This window comes from Musca domestica, unplaced genomic scaffold, assembly GCF_030504385.1.
Source record: "Musca domestica strain aabys unplaced genomic scaffold, Musca_domestica.polishedcontigs.V.1.1 1, whole genome shotgun sequence".
In the NCBI taxonomy this organism is placed as follows: Eukaryota; Metazoa; Arthropoda; class Insecta; order Diptera; family Muscidae; genus Musca; species Musca domestica.
In genome coordinates this window covers 14,610,994-14,637,562 of record NW_026712114.1, presented here as the reverse complement: position 1 = coordinate 14,637,562, position 26,569 = coordinate 14,610,994, and the positions used below count along the sequence as shown (strand labels likewise).

At 36.7% G+C, this 26,569-nt stretch overlaps 1 protein-coding gene across 1 annotated transcript in view; it reads left to right on the top strand.

Moving 5' to 3' along the window:
• The window catches only part of LOC101891633 (uncharacterized), a 267,752-nt gene that overhangs the window by 204,169 nt on the left and 37,014 nt on the right, over positions 1–26,569 (top strand). The window contains exons 2-4 of the mRNA XM_059119435.1: positions 2,295–2,568; positions 2,626–2,941; positions 3,004–5,847. Coding sequence (XP_058975418.1) covers positions 2,295–2,568; positions 2,626–2,941; positions 3,004–5,847 — 3,434 coding nt within the window. The remainder of the gene's footprint in view (positions 1–2,294; positions 2,569–2,625; positions 2,942–3,003; positions 5,848–26,569) is intronic.

Sequence of the window (26,569 nt, the reverse complement as noted above, 5' to 3'; positions counted from 1 at the left end):
ACGTCAAGGAAGTGGACGGAAGAAAACAGCAACATCAACAGAAATGTTTCGAAAAGTAAAGAAGTGACTTGATAGAAACCCGCGTCGTAGTGGCCAAAAATGGCTCGTGAGTTGAACATATCGCAATATTTCATTCGGCAAATATTGAAAAATGAGCTCGGGTAAAGCCATTGAAATTTGAAAAAGTGCAAGAACTTACAACGCAACAGAAAGAAAATAGACTCAAAAGAGCTAAAGAGTTGCTTCGTTTGGCTGAAAGTGGTGAACTGCCGGATTTGGTTTTCTCCGATTATAATCCAAATAATCGTGTTTACTTGCCAAAGAGGTCAGCTGAAAATGTACACCTTCGGTTGTCCACCAGACTTCAAGCGCCGGCCATTGTTATGGAGTGGGCTGCCATAACAGCCGATGGTCGCTCTCCGCTCGTATTAATCGGCCGTGACCTCGGAATGAATATTATCGCGAAAATATTCTAGAGGGCGTATTAAAGCCATGGGCACGCAAACATGGACAAAAATACCGCAGAGCAACATTCGGGCAGCGTGTAACGGTTTCATTGACCGTTTGAAGGCCATAATTCTTGCCAAAGGTGACCAATTCAAAAAAAAAAAATCGAAACTTATTATAAAATTTGATGCTATTTCCGTCATTTTTTGCTTTTATTCAATAAAATTTGTCTCACCCTGTAATATCTTCCAGAAGTCTATTTTCTATAAGTGCAATGATTTGCTAATTTTCACTCGGGAGCGAAGCTTGCTCGCGAGCAAGATTGCTCAAAGAGTGGGAGTTTCTTACATCGTCTTCTCTTTAGTGTTGTGTTGGAGTCACTCCTGTTTGAAAAATAAGAATGGGAGCAGAATCGCTTAAAATAGAGCAAAAGTTGTTTGGAGAGTGAAAACAAGTAAAAAAGCAGTAAGTTCGGCCCGGCTGAACTTTGAATACCCTCCACCATTTGGAACGAATTAGAAAATTTGCAAAAAAATAAAATCCAATAAAAATTCTTTTCTAATCTTTAATATATATAATATAGGAAGGTGCCGATATATGGGGGGATATTCGATATTGTGGACCTATAAAGACAAATCTATGTCTGGGTGTAAAGTACTCACAAGGAACTCCTTGTGTGGATTTTCAGACAATTCCGTTGAAAAATGTGGGTAAAATACCGAATATCGGGGGTACCGTTATATGGAGGCTATACGATATCGTGGACCGATATAGCCCATCTTCGAACCTGACCTGCCTGCAGACAAAAGAGAGATCTGTGCAAAATTTTAGCTTCCTATCCTAATTCGTTTAGACTGTAGCGTGATTACAACAGACGGACAAACGGACGGACGGACAGGGCTAAATCGTCTTAGAATTTTACGCTGATCAAGAATATATATACTTTGTTGGGTCTAAAATGATTATTTCGACGAGTTACAAACGGAATGACGAACTTAATATACCCTCCATACTATATATGGTGGAGGGTATAAAAATATTTATTTTGATGTATACTGTAGAAGAGGGGGTGTACCTTCAAGATGTATTCTCCCAATAAAGGACCATCAACAGTCCATAAGTCATTCTAGAATTATTCAAACTATACATAAGCTTACATTATGCCTTCTTCCCTAGAAGCCTTTCTAAAGCTTTTCATTATGTATATAATATTGTTTTGGCGGCCTTTTTCACTATTAAAGACCATTGGAGATCTTCTCCCAATATAATAATTTCTAGGATACATTTTCTTATAAAAAATATTTTATTTATATTTTTTGTTATAAAAATATTAAATTTCCTTACTTAAAAGACTTTCATCAAGTATTCCTCTAATTCAAGATGCTTTCTTTATTGCTAGACCTTCCCAAGATCTTCTTTCTAAAGAGATTCTTCTAGGGGTCATTCTAGAATAGAAGGTCATCTTAAGATTATTTCCCTGTAGAAGTCCTGCCATAAGCCTTTTTTCTTTAGGAGGTCTTCTAAATGTCTTAGTTTTAGGGAAGAGCTAAAAGTTTTCGATATTCGTTTTTAGTAGACCCACAATTAGCGTTTTCTCTTTTCCTCTATCTTTAGAATGAGTTTTATACAATGAAATCTTTGAAGTAATAAATGCTGAATCCTCCGTTAGACGATATTATTCCTTATGTCCATGGAAGACCTATATCTTCGTGTAAGGGTTTTTGAAAACTTTTAATTATTTTTTATCCACTGACAACCTTTATTATTTTTTAATTTGGCAAAAAATTAAATTTTTTTATTGTGAACAACTTTTAAAATGAATTTCTTGCTTCCCCCTTTCTTTCCAGCCAGAACGGATACGTCTGCGTGACAGTCACTATAAGAACGCTCTGCATTATTGTGCTGCTCAGAGTGTGGCGAGAACAGGCGATCTCGTGGCTGCCGCCAGTATTGCCGTCGCAGCTCCAGAACTGCTGGAGTCTGCCGACGAAGATGGCTTTACACCGCTGCACTTGGCTGTTATTCAGGGCAACTTGGCAATGGTCAATTTGCTTCTAGCGAACAAAGCCGATGTGAATGCGGTGGATAAAGAAGGGCACTCGGTGGTGCATTGGGCAACAGGTGAGATGGAAGAATTCTGTGTATAGTTTCCAAATCGTTTCAATGTCTTTCTTTTAGTCTGTGGTGAGGTGGCAGCCTTAAGGGCTGTCTTGGCTGCGGGTGCCAATGTGACAACACCGGACATTAATGGTGGCTCTCCTCTGCATTATGCCGCCCAGATGTGTGGAGCCACTTATGAGGGTAAATTGAGTCAAGCTAATTCCCATAAATTGGCCTTGGAAATTTTGGGTATTCTCTTGGCTCATCCGCAGTGCAGTGTGGATGTGGAGGACAAAGATGGACGTCAACCGTTGTTGTGGGCTGCCTCTGCTGGTTCGGCCAAGGCAATTTTGGCTTTGGTTAAGGCGGGAGCAAGGGTTGAAACAGCCGATAAGTTGGTTTTGTTGAGAACTATTTTTAAGATTGCCAATTACATGTGTGTTTGTCTTGTTACAGGGATGGCCTTACGGCCCTACATTGTGCTGCCTCTCGTGGTCATACGGAGTGTATTGATACGCTCATCAGTCTCTGTGGAGCTCCCACGGATCTCATCGATTCCAATGGTTGTACAGCCTTACATTATGCTGTCACCTTGGGTCATGCAGATGCCACATCACGTCTGCTGGACTTTGAAGCTGATCCCAATCGCCAAGATCGTAAGGGTCGCACACCAGCCCATTGTGGTTGTGCCAAAGGACAATTCGAGACAGTGAAGCTGCTGAAGGAAAGAAATGCCAATTTGTGGTTGCGTAATGCCAAGGGCGATCTTCCGTTGCATGAAGCTGCCGCCTCGGGGCGTCGAGAATTGGTTGAATGGTTGTTGGAACAAAGACCCAAGCAGGTGAATACCACCAGCAATGATGGGCGAAGTTTGCTGCACATAGCGGCATATAATGATTACACAGATATGTGTAAGTTGTTGATTGACTATGGAGCTGATATCAATGCTGTATATCGGAATTCCAAGGGCATAGTCATCACACCTTTAGATTGTTCGCTCCAAAAGGGTCACAGGTCGACAGCAAAGTTTCTACAGTCCCATGGCTGTTTGCCGGCTGGAAAACTTAAATTGGCTGCCCGACGTCCAAATCCATTTACACAACCTCCCATGGAGACCGTAAAGCCTTTGCAGTATGTAGAAAAGGAAGAGATACACGACCTTAGTAACTCCAAGAAATATGTTGTATATTTGAAACGTTCCGAATCGGATGGAGCCGATGATGGTAACTGCAGTTGTTCGGAACAAACCTATCGTCGGGAACAGCGTTATGCCCACATTTGTCATAGGCATCGCAAAGGCAAAGGACGCCACTTGAGAAGGCGCACAAGCAGTTGTGGGGATCCCAAGGAGTCCGATCACGAATGTAGTGGAATGTGTCGCTCCAAGAGTAATATTGAGATTCGGCGTCGGAAATCACGAGAACGTTATCTTAGCTCAAGCGAGTGGGAGGATGACGAAGATGACAGTGATTCCTGTGAAAATTGTTGTTATCATAAGCGGCAAAAGCAACGGGTTTTACACAAGAAACGCTCCATATCAAACAAGCGTTCGAAGGATGCCATCGATTCAGATGGAAAACATGAGGGTGGGGGTATAGAGGAGGCACAAGCAAAAGCTGCCCAAAAGTCAGGAGATCTGGAGGTACGGGAGAGTGATCAAAGTCCTGAAGCCCTGATAGTACCTGAGGATGCAGCTAAGCAAAATACAGCTGAAGCCCGTGGCAAGGGAGAGGAACAGCCAGAGTCCACTGAACAAGTTTTTAGTCGTTCGGCCTCACCAACAAAACCTTCAGTTCCCTCCACTCCGACCACAGCAGTCAAGGAGGGTACTTTTATTAAAACTCCGCCGGCACCGGAGGATGAAGCTGATACATCTGCCCTCATCTCCGGGGCAGAATTTACCGATGATGATGAAAATGCCTCCAAAAGTATTGTTACGGAAGTTCAAGTCCATCACCCAGCAGAGGATGAAGGAAATACTAGTGAAAAGCCAGAGAGAATAGCTATCGATGCTCAAGAAAAGGAAGAATCAACTGAAAAGGCTCCTTTGGAAGAAGAAGTAGCCAAACAAGTTGAGGAAATTGTGGATACTGCCACCGCCATAGCTGAAACTGCCACAGCACCTCCTTTGGCCCCGGAAACATCTACGGATGCTGAGGAACAACAAAAGGCAATGGAAGAAAAAGCTATTGAAGCGGAGGAATCCCAACCCCAAGAACAAAAAGTTGGAACTACAGGCCAAACAGATGGCGTTCAACCTCAAGAAACTTCAGAAGACCTTGGAAAGCCTTCCAAGGAAGACATGGAAACAAATCTAGAAACTCCTGTCCAAGCCAATCAATCTTCAGCTTCACCTCTTCCACAAACTTCCGCAGCCCATGAAATTCACGATATTCCACCACAGCCAGAACAACCAAACCAAGAAGAAGAAAAAGAGACCCACACAGAAGCCGCAGCTGACAAACCAAGTGAAACAACAGCTTCCAACCCCCAAACTACCTCAAATGATTTACCACCACAATCCAATGCGGCCAATGCTGAAGAAGCTCACAAGATCTCCTCAAAACCAAATGAAGAAGAACGGGAAGACGAAGACCACGGTGAACGCCCCCCTCCAGTCAGGGAACAAGAATCAAGACGTTCATTTACCTTACTTCCATCCGACTCAGCTGAAGATGAACCAGCCATAGAAGTACAAGAAGAGGCACTGAGACGTAAATCCAGCTTCCAGGTTTTAAAAAGTGATGATTCCGTTATTGAGGTAGATGATTCCAATTCTGCACGCGACGAAGTGGAAATGAGTGATTCCACAGTTTTTAAGGTTCTCACCAGTCCCCAAACACAACTCTTCGAGGCAGATTCGAATCGTTCCGAAGAGGTGACCCTACAAGATGATGAACACGAAGATGAAGACGAAACGCAGACTCAAAAACGTTTTCGCCCGCAAGATGAGCCAATCTCACCGTACGACTATGCCACAGGACGCAAACGACGCCTCAAGAAACGTGTCAAAAGCGGTACAAAATCACGCAGCAATTGGCAACGCACCGAAGCAGAAGCTGCTGAAATGCAGCAAAACACAAGAGATCAAGATTCAGGATTTGAGCCCAGTCCTCGCACGTTGAAAACCAAAATACCAACACCACGCAACATATACACGGCTCATTTGCCACGTCGTCCATTGTACACCACCCTGGATGGACGTTCGTGCAGTAGCCGTTTGGAAAATCGTAAAGCCGGTGACAAAGGTGCTTGTGATATGACAGCCGTTACGAGATCTATACAAAGAAATATCCGAAGGTAAGTGTTGTGGCGACATTCATCCATCCATCAGAGTGATTAACTCCTGCTCCTGGTTCTTGTTCTGCTCTTGTTCTCAAAACTAATTTCGCTTTTAATTTATCGCCTCGCCACTGCTGCTGCCATTTGCTGTCATCGTGGGCTTAATTTAACTCTGTTATGGGATTACCTGTAACGACTTGTGGTTGTTGAACTTTTTCACAGTGGTTCGGAAACAGTAAGACAATTTGCATTGTTATCTTTAAGTAGGCAGTAGAACTGCCGATGTTCCAAAAATTAAACGATTCTTTCTAAATGCGGATAATACAGGGTTGCCCATATTCGACGGACCCATGTTTTTTTTTTTTTAAATCAAAGAAAAAAATAAAAATTTGGCGGTTGGCAATGTTTATCATTTAATTTGTTCCAAGTAGATTTGTTTACATCAATTTTTGAATATGATATCTTTCAAATGGCCGCCTCTGGCGTTGATGACGTATTGTGCCCTTTTTGCTGCATTTTCCATCGTTTTTGCCAACATTTCGGCCGGAATAGCGGCTATTTCTTCACGAATGTTGTCCTTGAGCTCTTCTACGGTCCTTGGCTTGTTAACGTAAACCTTTGACTTCAAATATTCCCACAAGAATAAGTCAGCCGGCGTCAAATCGGGCGAACGCGGTGACCAGTCCAAATCACCACTTTTCGACATCAAACGGCCCGGAAACAAATTCTTCAGAAAATCGCTTGTTATGCGACTTGTGTGCGGTGGAGCGCCGTCTTGTTGAAACCAGAACTGCCTCATACGCTTTCGACGAATAATTGGCATCACAAAATTGGTCATCATGTCGCGATAACGCTCCTGATTGATGGTAACAGCATGGCCATTTTCATTTTGGAAGAAAAACGGTCCAATGACCGTTTTCGCACTAACGCCGCACCAAACTGTGACTTTTTCGTCATGAAGAAGCACTTCTTGAATCTCCTGAGGATTTTCAGTGGCGTAAAAACGGCAATTTTGCTTATTTACGGTCCCATTCAATGTGAAATGGGCTTAATCAGACATGATAATTTTGTTCCAAAATTGCTTGTCATCTTCGGCCATTTCGATGACTCTTTGGGCCCATTCCACGAGGCTTGTCCGCAGGCAACATTCTTTGCCTCAATTGAATTTTGTACGGGAACAAATGCAAATCAATACGAATAATCCGTTGTAAAGTGGACCGAGCCATGTCCAACTGCTGAGAACGGCGTTTTTGGGATGTTCTTGGGTACCTCTCAACACTGGCTCGTACGGCAGCGATATTCTCGGCCGATCGCCTTGATCGACTTGTATATGGCCTCTTCGGATAAGAAAGAGCCTTACCAGTGGTAAATAGTAAGAAGCGTAAAAATCTACGACGATTTAGCCCTGTCCATCCGTCTGTCCATCTTTTGTAAAAATCATCCAATTGCTATATATTCCAATTATAAATATTAACACTTTTTGTTTTATTCGTTCACAAAAAAAAGAAATTGTTCAATTGTCAATGTTGAAAATGTTCAACTTTGAAATTTTTTACGCCCGACATATTAGGATAACATTCATATAAATACATGTGGTTTACTTGTGTGGCCCTCGGTGTACGTCAAATTTTAGATAACGCTGTTATGGTATAAAATTCTGAGAGCCTGATAGAGAGAGAAATATTTAAAAATAAAAATTAAAATCTGAACATTTGTTATTATTTATTACTGACTCGAAATAACAAATTGAAGTTCATTCGGATAGAAAATAATACCAGCGGCTTTAATCGCTATATATATTCTGAACATATGCCGAAATTTGAAAATATATTGAAGTCCATTTATTTTCTCTTCAAGAAGAGAATCGTTGTCAAAATTGACTTTTTTGACTCGTGGTGCCTCAAAGTGTCGTTGAAGTAATTGCCCTACAGAGGGTAATATCATTTAATATGGGCACAACATGTATCATCGATATAACGATTAGGGATCCTACGTCTCTTTAAAAAAAATAGTTTCAGAATATTTGAAGTCCACCTAGCCATGTGCCACTGCCCTATATATGTTATCGGCGTAGGAAATATCGCATTTGATCTAAACTTGGTACATTATAAAATCTTTATAGACCTTAGATTAAAACCGGCAATATCGGCCCACTAGCTCAGATTTTGCGACTACATTTGGAAAGAAATCTTTTTTTCATATAACGGTACCTCCCGATATTCGGTATTTTGATGACTTTAGCGACATTAGTCACAGGAATTGTTTCAAATTTTCCATTTGAAGTTCGTCATGGATACTACAGCCTATGACAGAAAATTGTCTGTGCAGGTCCACGTCTTCGTAAAGCCCCCATATAACGGTACCTCGCGATATTCAGTATTTTGATTATTTTAGCGACATTAGTCGCAGGAATTGTTTCATGGAATTTCTATATTAAAAAAGAAAAAAAAACTATAACCATTTTATATTACGGACATGCGTCTGATAGTTCGGAGATGGTTCACGTATTGTTCTTAACAATTTCAGCCAAACACATAAATACAGGAAAATAACTGCAACAAAATTCAAACGCCATAATATTTAGATTTTTTTCTAAAATTTATTGAATGAAAGCAGAAATTGTCGGAAATGGCATCACATTTTAGAATAAGTTTAGATTAGTTCGAATTGATCACCCTTGGCACGAACTATGGCCTTCAAATCGTCATACGCTATGCGAATGTTGCTCTGCGGTATTTTGGCCCACTTCCGGCGAAGCGCTTGCTTAAGATGATCGACACTTTGGTATTGTTTAGTGCCAACCTTGCTTTCCAAAATACTCCAGACACAATAGTCCCACGGATTGGTATCCGGAGATTTTGGTGGCCATTGTGCACTGGAAATGAAGCGAGGAACCTCATTTTGTAACCATTCTTTGGTGGCGTGTGCTGAGTGCGATGGTGCTGAGTCCTGTTGGAATGTCCAAGATCTGCGGCCAAAATGTTTGCGAGCCCAAGGCTTTAATACACCCTCCAGAATATTTTCGCGATAAGATTCTGATACGAGCGGAGAGCGACCATCGGCTGTTATGGCGGCCCTCACCATCACATCACATGGCAGGCGCTTGAGTTCTTGTGGCCAACCGAAGGTGCACATTTTCAGCTGACCTCTTTGGCAAGTAAACACGATCATTTTGTTTGTTTACAAACTGCTGGACAACGAATGAGAAATCCAAATTCGTTAGTTCACCACTTTCGGCCAAGCGAAGCAAGTCTTTAGCTCTTTTGAGTGTATTTTCTTTCTGTTGCGGTGTAAGTTCTTGAATTTTTTGGAATTTCAATGGCTTTACCCCGAGCTCATTCTTTAATATTTTCCGAATGGAATATTGCGATATATTCAGCTCTCGAGCCATTTTTCGGCCACTGCAACGCGGATTTCTATCAAGTCACTTCTTTAGTTTTCGAAACATTTCTTCTGATGTTGCTTTTTTTCTTTCGCCCACTTCCTTGACGTCGGGCTACGCTACCAGTATCACGGTAACGAGCGATGGTACGAGACACAAAAGATTTATTCACATGTAAATGCTGGTGTGCTCTAACGATCACCACATGTTGTTGTCCAGCTAAATATAAAGAAATCACACTATCACGCTTGAATTCCATCACGAATACCTTTTTTTTCTGGAAAATTCTCACCAAAAGGCTTTTGTATGCTTATAAACAATATAATGACCTGTCACTGGAATAATTTTAACAGCTGTCGGACGAGTGGCTTAGAAATGACAGCAGTCTGAAGTTTGTTGCAGGTTTTTCATCTCACCCTGCACAGTTCTCATATAGGTATTTCAAATGTAGTTTCCTTTAAACAGAAAAGTAGAATATAGAACATTTTATCAATACACGGATAATGTAGAGCCTTACAAAATACTTGCCCTGAAACAGCGGAGTTGATTTGAAGACAACTCTACAAAAACTATGTTATAGCGAAATTTAAAATTAAACGTCTTTTCCGAAACACTGTCTTTCAAAAGAACAAAAATCCACTTCCTAATGCTTCTTTTTCATCATCACCTTGATCCCTACCTTGGCAAGTGTCTGTTGCTTCTCAAGTTTTGTATATAGATGTATGTCCTGGATGGTAATGATAATAGCGTGGCGTTTTTTTTTCTTTCTTTTTTGCCTCTATTTAAATTATAACAACACTCTTACGCTCTTCTTGCTGTAGCAGAAATGCTATTAAGACAACGACGACAATGAAAATGATGTGGCCAGTGTCTGCTGCCGCTGTGGCTTCGTCTACGACGGCTGGAAAAGTTAATTTTGATGAAATTTAATAGAGGTCCGTCATTTTTCATCTTTTGGTAACGCGACATCGACAGTTTGCTTTATGACAATGTTTGACTCACTTTTGACGGCAGTAACGTTCTGTCTAATTTGAGTCTTGGTATTATCACCATTACAAAGATTTATTTTGGTTTCTTTCTAGAGAAGCTGTATAGTTTGTTCGTTGCCGCTGTGGGTTAAGTACATTTTCCACTGGCTCTTTGGCCATTTACATTAAGGCTATTTAATGTGATTAACACCAATGAAAATTGTGTTTATGAGATTTTTTTTTTTAATTTTAGTGTTGGTCGTTGTTTTAGGGATAATAAAATAAGTAGAATTAATATGGAACTATGGGGAGCTCAGACAGTGAAAAAAAAATCTTAGGAAAAAACTATGAGACTTAATTTACAATTAATTACAAAAATAAAATGCATTTATTCTCTGTCCGAAGACCACGTATTCTAGATAAAAATAAATGAAAATGTGAGATTCCGAAGGTCACAAAGATTCGTATGAAATCGGATGGGTACATATTGGTTTAATAGTTAATTAGATATTAACGAAAATAATTCGGAACATTTTTCGTTTTTTAATATACTAGCTGAACCGGTCAACATATCAGAAGGAATACTTACGTTAAAGTTTTTTCTCCGGTTAAACTTCTTTATGAAGAAGATTATGACAAGTTAAACCGGCAAGGCTTTCTAAATTCTTTACAACGTTAACGTACATTTCTTTATAGAGCGCAGTATTAATAATGACAGGAGGAAATTTTGCATACACACTTGTATCACCAGTTCGTTCTTTAGTAAAGGTCTCCTTATTAGCATATATTTTCGGTATGCTGAAGGATCAATCACCGAATTGGGAAAAAATTCTAAATAGAATAAATACTGACTGCAAATTTTTAATATAGCGGGAAACGGTATTTATACCCTACAAACCATATGTTTGGGGTATTATATGTTTCGCATAATTTTGTATGGAGGTCAGAATAAAAGCCTATTGTTTTTGGAAATTATCGCAAAATATGAATCAAAAAAAGAAAAAATCCTTAATTTTGCAGTTGCTCTAGAGGTCACAATTATAGACCAATAGATGCGGAATTTTTCGTGGGGCCAGATTTTTGGGCTGGGAGTCGCCTAATATTTTCATTAGGCCCTAAATATGTAATATATTTAATTCCGGCGCAATCACAAACACACCAAAAGCTATTTCGAACCATGTATTACATATATAGTTGATATTAATTAGACTGCTTGTAACAGTCAGTCTTGGATAATCCTCACCGATCACAGAATAGCCTTTTGGCAGGACAGAATAAAAGCTAGAAAAAATTTATTAAAATATGCCATTAATATTTGAATATATTTCTGTAATATTTTCTGATTGATTTGTATGCCCTACAACACTATCTATTCGATTATTATAAGTTAGATTGAACCAAAAAGTATGTAACACCTCGAAATATTGGTCCTCGACATAGGACCAATCCTCCTATCTCGCCGAGCTAAGTCGATCTAGCTATGTATGTCTGTCCATGTTAATTTATAATCACGCTGCAGGTCGAAATTATGACCCGATCCTCTCGAAATTGAAAATGAAGATGGGGTTAGGTTCAAAATAAATTTCTATGGTTTTTAGAGATGATTGCAAATGTAAAGTGTTTGAAGTAGACCAAAATTGCTCTACAAGCCACAATTATAAACTAATCGACGCGGAAAAAGTTTAAGTTTTGGGCTCGGCATAAGCCTACCAATTTGGATGGTCATCGGACAATATTTTGCGGGTAAAATAAACCATAACTTTTATTGAAAAAAAAAAAACACATTTAAAAAAGCTGTAAGTTTGGCCGGACCGACCTTTAAATACCCTTCACCCTTTGGAACGATTTTGGCAATTTTCGAAATAATAAAATCCGTTAAAACTTCTTAAACTTAAAATCTTAAAAAATATCGAATGTATCCGCAATATAAAGGTCTTATACGACGACGTGGACCTGAATAGGTGTCATAAACCATTACAATATTCAAATGCGAAACTTGAAAAAAATCAATGAATAATGTAGCTAAAATCATCAAAATACCGAATATCAGGAGGTACCGTTATATGGGGGCTATACGAAGACGTCGGCCCGCACAGACAATTTTCTGTATCCATTACGAACTTCAAATACCAAATTTGACACAAATCCGGTGAATAATGTCGCTAAAAATACCGAATATCGGGAGGTACCGTTTTATGGGGCTATACGAAGACGTGGACGTGCACAAACAATTTTCTGTCGTAGGCTGTAGTGTCCATTACCAACTTCAAATACCAATTTGAAACAATTCCGGTGAATAAAGTCGCTAAAATCACCAAAATGCCGAATATCGGGAGGTGCCGTTATATTGGTGCTATACGATGGCGTGGACCTGAACGGACAATTTTCTGTCATAGGCTGTAGAATACATTTCGAACTTCAGATACCAAAGTTGCAATATTTCCGGTGAATAATGTCGCTTAAATAACCAAACATAGGGAGGTACCATTATATGGGGGCTATATCAAAACGTGGTCCTACATGGCAAATTACCAAAGTACTGCAGACATAATATACATTTGAGTAAAATTTTATCAACCTACTTCATGTCGTTCGGAAGCAAGAGTGATTTCCATAGACGGACATAGAATTTTATGCTGATCAAGAATATACTATATACTTTGTGGGGCCTCAAATGTATATTTCGAGTTGTTACAAACGGAATGACAAATTGAATATAACCTCCGTACTATGGTAGAGGGTATAAGAAAGAAGATTTCTTCCAAACCGCGAATGTTTTTCATTCCAGCGAAATCACAAATGCATTAAATATTCACTTCTGACCATTACAGTGATACTGATAGCCAAGATATCGGATATTTAGCAAAATGGTTACAATATATATGTAAAAGAAATTGATCTTTAGTTATTTCGCTTATAAGTCAGGAACCGCTGGAATGATTATCACAATTCTCACCAAATTGATATGGCTTCATAATAAGTATAAAATCTCCAAAAATCGCGTAAAAATATGCATTTTTTGTTGTTGCAAAATAGTCAGGCTACTCTTGTTTTTATAAAAACAACAATTATTTATTAAAATAAAAAAAATAAAAATTAAATAATTTTGGTATTTTTTTTTTGTCAAAATTTTTATCTTATGAGATTTTTTCATATTTGACATACCATATTGATTTGTACATTTTTTACCTTACATCATAGTATGGAGGGTGTATTAAGCAGGGGTTCACATATCATTGTTATCACTAATATTGCCAAATATTGGGGGTTTTAAATTAATGTCCTTGTGGTATGGCCCCATATTATGGTACATCCATTTTTTATACCCTCAGCCATATGGCTGGAGAGGGTATATATCATTTCATACGGTCAAAACCTAGCCTAGCCAAAATAAAGGTTTTAGACCCAAGGATTTTTTGGACCAAATACGTTTCAGGACATTTGGAGTCGATCTAGCGATGTTAGTCAGCCCTTCTCTCTGGATGGCTGGCTGGTGCGCACGATAACTCTCGAAGGGAGTATCCGATTTGGCACTAAACTTGGTACATCGTAATATTTATGTCAAACTTAGATCGAGTTCGGAAATGGGCAATATAGGTCGACTCTTTCTGGTACCTCCCACCAAAAAATGTCTAAATTTTCAAAAAAATATATTTTTTGCACAGAAAGGGATATGATAAGCCGATTTTGCTCCAATTTTGCAAATCCGAATATTTGCGTCAGTGCTAGGTCAGGTACCTTCCCCACACTCTATCAAGTACCTCCCCCACAAAGGACCAAAATTTTGAATAATTACAACTCTTAAAAAATGTAATGTAAGAGTCCGATTGTCTTCAAATTTCACAGATCCCAAGGTCTGGTGAGAAGATGGAATACATCGGTCCCCTCCCCCACAAAGGGTCAAATTTTTTAATATCTATAAAGCTCATAAGACGCGACATTAATATCCAATTCTGTTCAGATTTGGCACATCTCAATATTTTTATCAACACAAGATTGTTGTTCTTGTAAAGATGGCAGGGATCGGATCATTCTTTATGGCACCTCCCCCAGAAAGGGTCAAATTTGCGAAAAACCAAAACGATTATAAACTCTGAAATAAGCAAGATATGTTGTGAAGTTGGGATATATCGGTCCACTTCTTCTGGTACCTCACCCACAAAGGGTCAAATTTTTTTAATACTTTGGCTGTCATAAGTCGGCGAAAGAAGTCAGCCATTCTTTACAACTTGGTATTAATATTATTATAATTATATAAATATATAATGGTATTATAATATTGAAACCTGAGAATATGGGATTTATGATTTCACATAAAATTGAATATAAATGTTCGAATTCTTTGTAATTTTGACCATGCCAATATTTTCATCGGTATTAGCACATTTTAACATTTTCTAAAAAATAACACATAGCTCAAGTGAAGGAAAGTGTCGATATAGTCCAAACCTGGCATGTCGCAATATTAATATAATATTTATTTAGGTCCGGTACAAAATTGACAAAATAGGGGCAATTTCATTAAGCAGAAGTCAAAATATATTTAAATAATCAAATGTTGGCTGAGGGTATACATCTCTCGGCAAAACCGACTGATATTTTCAAACTTTTTTTGTACACTATATAATTTTGGGACCCATATGGGTTGAAAAGGATAGGTGTTTAGTGCCAAAATTTACATAATCGAGCCATGAGATTAAATGCGTTGAAAGTCATATCTCACATTCTTTTGGTTCTAAGTTTATTTTTAAACCCTCCAGAGTAAATGGCATGTATTGAAATTATTTTCGTTGCCGCTACTGTTGTTGTCGTTCTCAATGTAGAAAACGTTTAGGAATATTTGCTTAGTGGTTTCACACAAACACAATTCCGCACTGCATGCGGCTATAGCTATCTGTCTTTCTTCACATTCTCCATAGAATTGTGCGTTTTGTTGTTGTTCAACAGTTCCTGCTGCCAGGTGAGAGATAAGATTAAAGAGGAGGACAAAGTTTGCTTTTTTTGTTTTGAATTTTTGTACATATATTTTTTATTTTATTTATTTGCTTTTTTTGAAAAGTTTAACTAAACTTTAACTTTGAATGGCTTCAGAAAACGTTGCCTTTGTTTCCGGTCTGGTATTGTTGTCTCTGTCTTGTTTCTGAAGCTGCTGGATTATGTTGCTGAGCGTTCGACGGCACGAGTCGTTTTAAGTATTCATGACTTTTGTGCAATGGCCAAACAATAACAGAACAAAAAAGTACAGGGGAAAGTTAACAACAACAACAACATAAAAAAAGACAACAAACAGCATCGAGTAATGGCAACAGCAAAAAAAAAACATTTTCTGATTTGATTGGGTTTTATCATGTTAAAGTACAATTTCTGCTTCCTTCCAGATTGGCCATTACCCGAGGGGCATCTGCATTCTCGGCAGCAGCAGCCACGGCAGTCTGTCCGTGCCCTCATTGCAAATTGCGTTGCCGTTGTCGTCGTTGTGTAATTAAAAAAGTTACCTTTTGTTCGTCCGGCCATACTTATCTGGCTGGTTTTTATCGCAAAATTCATTTAGTGTTTTTTTTCGCTCTACATTTGCTTTAAATAGTAGCAAGCAACAACAAGCGAGTCCTTGAGTTTTTCCGCAAAGTAGAAACAGGAACCACAACATAAATGAAATCTGTTATTGAATGGAAATCGATATGGAGATTTTTCTATTTATTTTTTTCCAATGTAGAGAGAATGGAAAAAAAGGAAAATAAATGACAAAGTAGGTTTATCCTTAGGCGTAGATGTGGGAACCCTAAAAGAGGTTAAATGGATAAAACTTTCCCAAATTGTTGAGAGTTCCAAAGTGTATTTCTAATGGAAACCCTATCAGCAATTATTCCAAAAAAATTTATAAGCCATTTGTGTTTACCAACGTCTCTGTGCTAACCTTTTTGGGTATTTCATTCAAGTGTTTTTTTTTTCTTGTTCTACCCAAATCAATTCATTAAAATTTCCTTCTCAATTAATTGGTATGCTTTGTTCGTAACAGTTGCATTCAGTCGTAAAAGAAAATGTAAATTTTATTTTAATTATCATTGAAATTGTAATTAACCTAATAAACAGATGTCAAAATTAAACGAAACGGAAAGCAGTTCTTACGTGACCTTTAATTAGAAAATTAAACTAAAATTTGCGTGAAAACGGCAATGAATTAGAAAAAAGAAGGAAATGAGATCTGGTCACAATTAATATTTTCAAAATTCAAAATCCAATTTTTCAACAATGTTAAAGACTTCAATATTTTCTCTAAGAGACAAGCCTTCCCGCTTGAGCTACCGGACAATACTAAAACAAGTTAAAAGGTATCTGTCGGTTTTGCCGACAGATGTATACCCTTAGCCAATGTATGATTATTTAAAAATATTTTGACTTCTGTTATAATTATTCAAATGTTCAACCCCTTATGTAGTAGGTTCCGAAGGAATGGGCCAATATTGGCCATTTCTTATCGGACCTAAATAAATTTGATGTAAATAGTGCGACCTGGGTTTGTACTATACTATCTATCTATACTATATATACTATACTATACTAGCTGGCCCGGTCCGCGTTGCCGGCCCGTACTTTTAGTCTTTAAAGCATAATAAATCACAGATCTGACTTATGTAGGCGGCACAGTTTTGATTATAAGTAATGACTCCATTATAATTACTCCAATTTTGATTATAAGTAATGACTTGATTATGAGTAATGACTCTATGACTAAATATAAATTAATATTCATGGCAAAAATTATAATTACCGTCGGTTCTAGATATTTTGAATAGCCTGATCTTATTTTTCAGCTAAAGGCTTGTATTTGAGTGCTAAATACCTATATGATAAAGAACATCTATAATAGCCCCATGTGAAAATTCAGCTCAATTTCTGATATTGTAAAAAGCGTTCAAATGAGCTATAATTTGAAATTTGTATTTCCAACGTTTGAAATCCCGTACTGCGTGGTATTCAGTTTTGTTCACCTCATACTTGAAGGCAGAATGTTGTCAGAATAGCCAACAAAATACTCTTTTGCTCCGATTACCGTAAGATGGGCATTAATTGTTTATGATTTAAATTGTGCGGCGGAGATCAAATAAAGTTACTTTATAATTTCGTATTTTTTTTTTCATGTTTCTGCCACAATTTCCGACTGAATGAGTCCCAGATTGACATTTCGGAGTTTATTTCATATAGACGTACATCCCAAATCTACGTTCCCAACCAATATTCTCTTGGGGGTTACAAATTCAATAGAATACCAAATTTTCTTTTCTGACCACACATTGGTTGGGAAAGTGGACTTGGGGGTATACTAATGTGGGGACTATACTTAAATAAATTCTTATGAGGATAATTATCTGTAAGATGATTTTTTACCCCAGGGTTTTTTACCCCAGGTAGCCTCAAGACTAAGATGCGCACTTTTCCGAAAAATAAAAATTTATAAGAAGAGGTTTTCTTTCCTCTTAGAAACAAAGATGTCAAATAAGGGCCAACAAATGACAAAAGTGACCAAGACCCCGAAAATACCTTAAATCATATGATGGTGATACCAAAACATGATAATTTTTTGCAAAGATGATTTCTTTTTTAATTATCAACATAAGCTAAAATTAGTACGAAAAATATGGTTAAAATGTAGAATATACTTGAAATCGGGTTGTTCCGTTATCAGGGGTTATGATCCACATTATGACCTGCAAAAGCGATTAAAGGTATCTTGAATGTTTAGGTAGAATTACTATTTTGCGTTCTTTATAGTCGGTATTTGACTGATTGCAGTCCCAATGTATTTTGCATTTGTGTTCTCATTTGACAATTTATTGTCATATGAAAGAAGCAGGTCCGCTTTTTGAAATTAACCCCATAACGCTTCTTCAAATTTTTAAAGGTGATTACGAAATTTGTCGGTAGAATGTACTATTATTTTAAAATTCGATTCCATTGAAAAATTGTCGATTTTTCCCGATTCTCGAATTTTCATATAAAGCGACAACGGATAAAATTGTTATTTATAGATTTTATGTATTTATTGGGTATTACGAATAAATACATAAAATCTATAAATAACAGTTTTATCCGTTGTGGCTTTATATTACCCAAAAAAACCTACACATCATATTAGAATTCAAAAAAAAAACACTACAAATGTACATTCGAAAATAGTAAGTCAAAATGGAAAAAATATGCAATATAAAACATTACTATTGTACATTTTAAAAGCCAAAATGAAAATGTTCAAATTTCACATTTTTACGCGATTTTTTTGGATTTTATTCTTTTCTGCCAAGAGGCAATTCCGAATTTGTCTAAATCGTTAAAATCAGACCGGCGGTCTTTATGTTATAACTATAACTAACACAACTTTCTTTTACATATAGAGAGATAGATTTAAAAGTAGGCGCTTTCCTCAGCCCCTAAATAAGTACTTTTTTTCTTTAAAAACCTAACATATATTATCAGATTTATGTTAGGTTAACTATATGCTATTAACCTTGAATTTTAACCAAAAATGAGGAAATGAATTTACCATTTAAAAAAGAAGAATTGCAGGAGTTCTCCTTTTTTAAATGGTAAAATTTTATACAAATTGCAATGACATTTTTAGAAACATTAAATTGAAAAAGTAGTAGTTTGGTTTGTATTACTCCTGTGGCTATGACTGTCATACGCATCAGATGTAAGGCAATGCCTTGCCTATACTACCAATATCAAAAGATTTTTTTATTTAAAAATCAATCATAAATTAAGCTACTTTTGTGTTAAAAGCCCATACAAATGTTTTATTCAAAACGAATCCTCTAAACAGAACATAGATATTGGGCAAAAAGGGCTATTCGTCTCCAGTGGACAAATAATATACAATTTTGTGATGAAATTGAATAAATAAATAAATGAATGTTCGAACGAACGCACAAATGAATGAATGATTGGTTGGTTGGTTGAATGCAACACGTACAATTATTTATCTTTGTGTATGGAGCGAAATGAAACCAAATAACAAATATAACGTTCAGCGTTCAATATAGCTCAATGATCAACAAACTTGTGTTTGAGTGTCTGTGTGCTGGTGTGTGTGTGTGTGCGTCGGTACATGTGCAAACAAGTATACACATCATTTATTATAGTTTTCGTAAAATCGATTTCAATGAGATTTAATCGAATGAAAAGTATTTAAAGCCATCCACATAAAGTATTGACGATTCAATTAATTAAAGTTTTACGCATCAGCAGCACAAATACACAGACAAACAAACACAAATACACATGCGCACCCACACACACCCATACACACTAACGTACTTGGCGTAATTGTAAATGTATGTACATATGCAAGCAACAAATGCCACTTTCATATTAAATCCACGTTTATGTAGAACTAAACATACATACACATACTAAAATGTACATACATACAGCAAGACACACATGCATACACTGACACACTTATCCGTACTCTTAGTATAATTCAAAATAACATAAACAAATAAAGTCGAGAACTCAGCCTTGTACAGCTGCAAAATTCTGCATTGAGTAACTTGAGCAAACTTTGTTTGAAATACTTTTCCACGATAGATGTATGTGTACACCGCGTGTGTGAGTGCGTGTGAGTGTATGTATGCCCTATCGCACATTAAAATGATAAAGGAGAACAAAATACACACATATGCCCGCTACGCTTAAAATGAGCGTCTGCATGAATGGAGGGGAGAAAACGCAACAAACAGAGAAAGTCAGAGGATAAGCAAGCGAATACTTAAGCTACAAAATTCTTGTTGTTTTTGTTGTTGTTTAATTCATTTCTAGTGAGTTTATATATAGTGTTTTTGTTTTTTTTTTTTTTGCGTTTTTTTCTTACTCTTAAATTCTTTTCCAAATCTCAGTTTTTAATGCTTAGTTTGTATTTGTGCACACCAGGATGCTGAGGATAAGTGTGTGTGTGTGTGTGTGTGTGTGTGTCTGCGCGCGTAGCTGGGATTTTTGAATAGTGCATTTTTATTTTTGCGGAATTTTAATTGCACTTTATCAACAAATGTTTGTTAAGTTCGCTAACATTTGGAAATGAAGCAAAAGCTCCATGGAAAGAGACCGTACAGAATAGGCAAAAACAAACGACTCAACTAAACCCACGGCATGTTTAAATTCGAAATCTTGCAATTATAATTTCATAACAGTGGTTTGTGGTAATATCGGAAGGATTTTCTATCACCAAAAAAAAAAAAATAAATAAATAAATAAATAAAATAAAAGAAGTAAGCAATGGCTATAGTCGTGCGGGCCGACTATGTTATACCCTACAACACTACATATGTTAGAAGCCCCATTATGTCCAAATCCATATTGGAAGATTTCTCTTTTGAAATTAGGATTTTGACTAGGGACATTTGCCCAACATTTATGCACTCCGTCGGGCTGTTAGTTGTTGTAGTCCATTTTACAGGTAAATATAATCCAATGGTCATCCCTGTCCTTAACTCTCTTCACAAAAAGCAAGAAGTCCCTCTGTATCTCCAAATTTAGACTCATCTATATGATTTGCTTGTCTACGATATTTGGCTATATTCGTCAACGAAATCAGCATAAAAAGCCAGAAGTTCGCCTTTTGTTTATATCAGATATCGCCTGTAAGTAATGCTGGTATTTTTTCACACAAAATTAGTGGTACATTGTACCCGCTGTCCTAAACTCTAACTTTATGCGAGATTTCGCGTCCTTTGGTTTCTATTTGTGACCTCTATAATGGCTGCAAAATCAGGAAAATTTTTAGTTGTTGGTCCATTTCAACCCCTAATATATTGCGGACATATTTGAAAACAGTAAGCCTAGCCCTTCTGGGCCCAACCCTACTCTTGTGAAATTTTTCGTGAGGATCGAACGATATTTGCTATACCTATATAATATCCCCAACCTGTGTTGTAAGGTGAAAAAAATATTACAAAATATTATAAGTCAAATTGAACAAGTAAGCACAAGCTATAGTCGTGCGGGGCCGACCATGTGATACCCTACAACACTACAATATGTTGCATCCCCGCTCATGTCCAAATCCATTTTGGAAGATTTCTCTTTTGAAATTATGTCACGGAGTACTGCCCAGTTATTACCCTTAGCATTTTGACCTGAAACATTTTCCCAATATTTATGCACTCCGTCGTGCTGTTAGTTTTTGTGGTCCATTTTACGGCTAAATATAATCCAATGGTCATCCAAAATGCTAGAATGCTTCCCTGTCCTTAACTCTCTTCACTGTCGTGTCGATTGGCTTCAACTGTGTGATCGAAAAACATTTCGGTTTTTGATTAATTTGAACCCCTAAATATTTTGCGATCATCTCCAAAAGCAAGAGGCCACTCTGTGTCTCCAAATTTAGACTCATCTATATGGTTTGCTTGTCTACGATATTTGGCTATATTCGTCAGCGAAATCAGCATAAAAAGCCAGAAGTTCGCCCATTGTGTATTTCGGATATCGCCTGTAAGTAATGTTGGTACAGAAGTAGTGGTCCATTCTACCCGCTGTCTTAAATTCAAACTTCATGCGGGATTTCGTGTCCTTAGGTTTCTATTTGTGACCTTTATAACGGCTGCAAAATCAGGAACATTTTGAGTTGCTTGTCCATTTCAAAAACTAAATAGATTGCGGACATCTTTGAAAACAATAGGCTTAGCCCTTCTGAGCCTGATTCTACATTTGTTAATAATTTCGGAAGATAATTGCAATCTGTATATAAATAACAACTCCAACCTGTGTTGTAAAGTGAAAAAATATTACACTTCAATATTATAAGTCAAATTGAAAAAATCGCATGCGATAAAAAATATGAAAAAATAAAAAAATGTCACAAAATACTACAAAATCTATATGAGCATCATTATTTTAATGCGATTTTTTTAGATTTTATAATTTTATGCTAAGAGGGCATTTTAAATTGACAACATTTGTCAAAATCGCTCCAGCCATTCTGGAGATATAAGCATTCTATTTACATCCCATTTCCCTATTTACATCCCATTCCTATGTATATATACATTGTATATATTTCGCTATATATATCCGATATTTTTATTATCAGCATCTACGTAACGGTCAGAATTGACCTGTACGTCTATTTGTGATTTCGCCGACATTAAAAATATTCGCGGTTTAATAGAAAATTTGACTTTATTTATCACAAATGCTATGGTATATTTCAACCCAGCCCAAAGCTCTAGCCCCATGCTAAATTTCGCTTCGATTGGTCTATAATTGTGACCTGTAGGGCAACAAAAGAAATAGGGTTCTATTCTGACCTTAACCCCACTTACATTCTAAATTTCGTGAAGATACGACCATAATTGCGACCTGTAGAGTGATTACAAATTAATATAGACAGACGGACGGACATACATAGCTAGATCGACTCAGATCGGCGAGCTAGGAAGATCCATATATACTTTCCTATGTGGGAAACCAATATTTCGAGGTGTTACATAATTTTTGGCCCAATCAAACTTATAATACCCCCAACACATAGTGTTGTAGGGTATAAAAACAGTAATTATTAGAAAACATTTCTTGGGGACACTCAGAGCCTTGAACGTATTTTTTTTAAGAGCCAACAACGCTGACTTAGAAAATTAATTGTGGATTTTTTAAGGATATGATTTCTCAAGGATTTTCATAGTCATAAACGTGAATTTTTTTTTAATAGTTTCTTTCAAAGACTTTCAGAACCTTAAAAGTGGTTTTTTAAATAATATTTTCTTTCAGTTAAACGTCCCTTTATTAAAGAATATCTTTTCTAATCAAAATAAAATGAAATAATAACTAGTAAAAAAGCTATAAATTCTGCCGTGCTGAATACCCTGCCGTGGATACCCTCTACCATTTGGAACGATTTTAGAAATTTTCAAAAAAAAAAAATAAATAAATAATTTAATAAATAATAATTTAATTTAACGGATTTTATTCTGTTAAAATTTTAAAAATACAGCATGTTATATTAGGGTCTATACGACGACGACCTGCATAGGAAGTTTTTGTCATAAGCCAGTGAATAATGCAGATAAAATCATCAAAATACCGAATACAGAGTGAGATAAAAAAACTGCAACAAAGTCCAACGCCATAATTTTTAAATTTTTTTTTAATTTTATTGAAAGAAAGCCAAAAATGTCGGAAATAGCATCAAATTTTAGAATAAGTCTAGATTTATTCGAATAGGTCACCATTGGCACGAATTATGGCCTTCGAACGGTTAATGAAACCTTCACACGCTGCCCGAATTTTACTCTGTGTTATCTTGACCCGGCGAAGCGCTTGCTTGAGGTGATCGACACTTTGGTATTTTATAATGAAGCGAGGAACCCCATTTTGTAAACATTCTTGGGTTGCACGTGCTGAGTCCTGTTGGAATGTCCAAGGTCTGAAATGTTTGCGTGCCCAAGGCTTTTCGCGATAATATTTGGAATTTATTCTGATTCTGCGGTTGATTAATACGAGCGAAGAGCGACCATCGGCTGTTATGGCGGCCCACACCATCACCATGGCCGGCGCTTGAGTTTGGTGGCCAACCGAAGGTGCACATTTTCAGCTGAGCTCTTTGGCAAGTAAACACGATCATTTTGTTTGTTTATAAACTGCTGGACAACGAATGTTTTCTCATCGGAAAAAACCAAATTCGGCAGTTCACAACATTCGGCCAAGCGAAGAAACTCTTTAGGTCTTTTGAGTCTATTTTCTTTCTGTTGCTGTGTAAATTCTTGCAGTTTTTGGAATTTCTATGGCTTCACCCAAAGCTAATTTTTCAATCTTTGCCGATGGAATATTGAGATATGTTCAGCTCACGAGCCATTTTTCGGCCACAGCGACGTGGATTTCGATCAAGTCACTTCTTTACTTTTGGAGGTACTCTTATACGGGTGCTATACGAAGACGTGGACCTGCACACACAATTTTCTCTCGTAGGCTGTAGCAATGGATAAAACAGCGAAACAATTCCGGTGAATAGTGTCGCTAAAATCACCAAAATGCCGAATATCGATAGGTGCCGTTATATGGGGACTATACGAAGACGTGGACCTTCACAGATAATTTTCTGTATTAGGATGTAGTATCCATTTTCAAAAAAAAAAAAAAAAAAAAAAAAAAAAAAAAAAAAAAAAAATGAAACAATTCCGCTGAATAAAGGCGCTAAAATCATCAAAATCTCGAATATCGGGAGGTACTGTTATAAGAGGCCTATACGTAGACGTGGACAATTTTCTCCGAACATAAAGTACAAAATTTGAAACAATTCCGGTGAATAGTGTCACTAAAATCATCAAAATACCGAATATCTGGAGGTCCCATTTTTAGGGGGCTTTACCAAAACGTGGATCCACATGGCCCAGTTTCAATGACCAAAATCATGCAGATATAATATATATTTAAGTAAAATTTTAGAAATCTACTTCATTTCGTTTGGAAGCTAAATCAACATAGAATATTATGATGATCAGTAATATGTTTACTTTGTGGGGTCCAAAATGTGTATCGAGCTATTACAAACTGAATGAAAAACTTAATATACCCTCCATCCTAAGAGTAGAATTTATTAAATTAATATTTCAATCCGTTTTAAATTAAATAAAAAATTACTTAAACAGGTAACCCATATTATCATCTAATTTTGTTGGAAATTGTGGCAGTTGTATGGTGGAGTTTATACAAATTTCTATATTTACGCACAAAGGAAATCTAAATTGGTCCATAAATCTAAATTCTTTGTGAAATTGTTTTGTTCATGTGAAATACATTTTTTGGTTTTTTTTTTTTTTTTGTAGATGCACACCTCTCGGTATAAATTCGCTGAGGACAATCAATAGATTTTTATATCCATAAAATCCTGAGAAAATCTTTAAAAAAAAATTATTTTTATTGTAACCAAAACACTGTCCCATAAGTCGTATAAAACTCCCCACAATCGCTTATCTGGTTGGTTGTTGGGCCATGACACAGAACTGCAATGATGTTATTTTGCTTCGAGTACACTCTTTTCGCTGTTTGGTGCTGTTGTTATTCCTGCTGGTGTTGTTGTGCCTTTTGCTTAATGCGCTGCTTAAAGTTTTAAGTGTTTGTTTTATTTTGTTGTGAAATACATTTTTTATAATGTTGCCTGAGCTAAAAACCCATAAAAATTGCAAACAAAACAAAATACGCAACTGGATTAACCGCAACTTACCTAACAACGAAACACGAGCGCGCTCACACACACACATATACACAATCTCACACAAATAAGATAACGCTGGAAAAATTCACAATATTTTTAGCAACTCTTTCTTTCTTTTTATTTTGCATTGGCTTATTGTTTGGCACACTGTCCCCGCTGGACCAAAGCGTTCAAAATTGGAGAAAAAGAAAAAAACGATACAGCTTTTCCAAGAAGTTTCAAGAATTTTCATCAACTTTTTCTTTTTTGACATCGCAGAAGGATATATATGCAGTTGGTGGATCCATAAAATGCAATGTGGTGGTCAATGTTAGTTTGAAGTTTTCAACATTGACAAGATGAATTTTAATATCATGATTTTGAGGTCAATGAGGGAAATGAGGTCAAGCCAATTTTCTTCGCTATCTCTTTGCCTTTAATATTTGTTAATGTTAATTTTTTTTATGAAAATGTTATTACATTATCTTGATTCTTAAATTCGCTGTAATGTAATTATGTGGTATAACACCTTTAGATATGAGCACATATATATATTCGGTATGTTTTTTGTTTGTGTTAATAAATATATATTTGGATATGGCTTATTTAGCGTTTTTACAATCTTTCGCTGGGGTCATTGAAAACAACTTTGTTCATGTAACATTTTGTCCGCTGAGTTTTTCTAGTGCTTTAAGCCAATGACACTCTTCTTTTTTTGATATAAAAAATAAAAAATGAGTTTGTATAAAAAATATTTATTTAAATAACTTTCTATATTAGGGTGTATTTTAGCCATATGGATAAACTGTAAAAATGTATGAACGTGTAGATAAAATACATGATTTTTTCCTTTATATCTGTTTGGAGAGAGAGTGGTCATTTTAACAGGATTATGTGTGTCTCCATTTTTATACCCTCCCCCAATAATAGTATGGAGGGTATATTAAGTTCGTCATTTCGTTTGTAATTCATCGAAATAATCATTTTAGACCCAACAAAGTATTCTTGATCAGCGTAAAGACGATTTAGCCCCGTCCGTCCGTCTGTTGTAATCACGCTACAGTCTAAACGAATTAAGATAGGAAGCTAAAATTTTGCACAGATCTCCTTTTGTCTGCAGGCAGGTCAAGTTCGAAGATGGACTATATCGGTCCACGATATCGTATAGCCCCCATATAACGGTACCCCCGATATTCGGTATTTTGATGA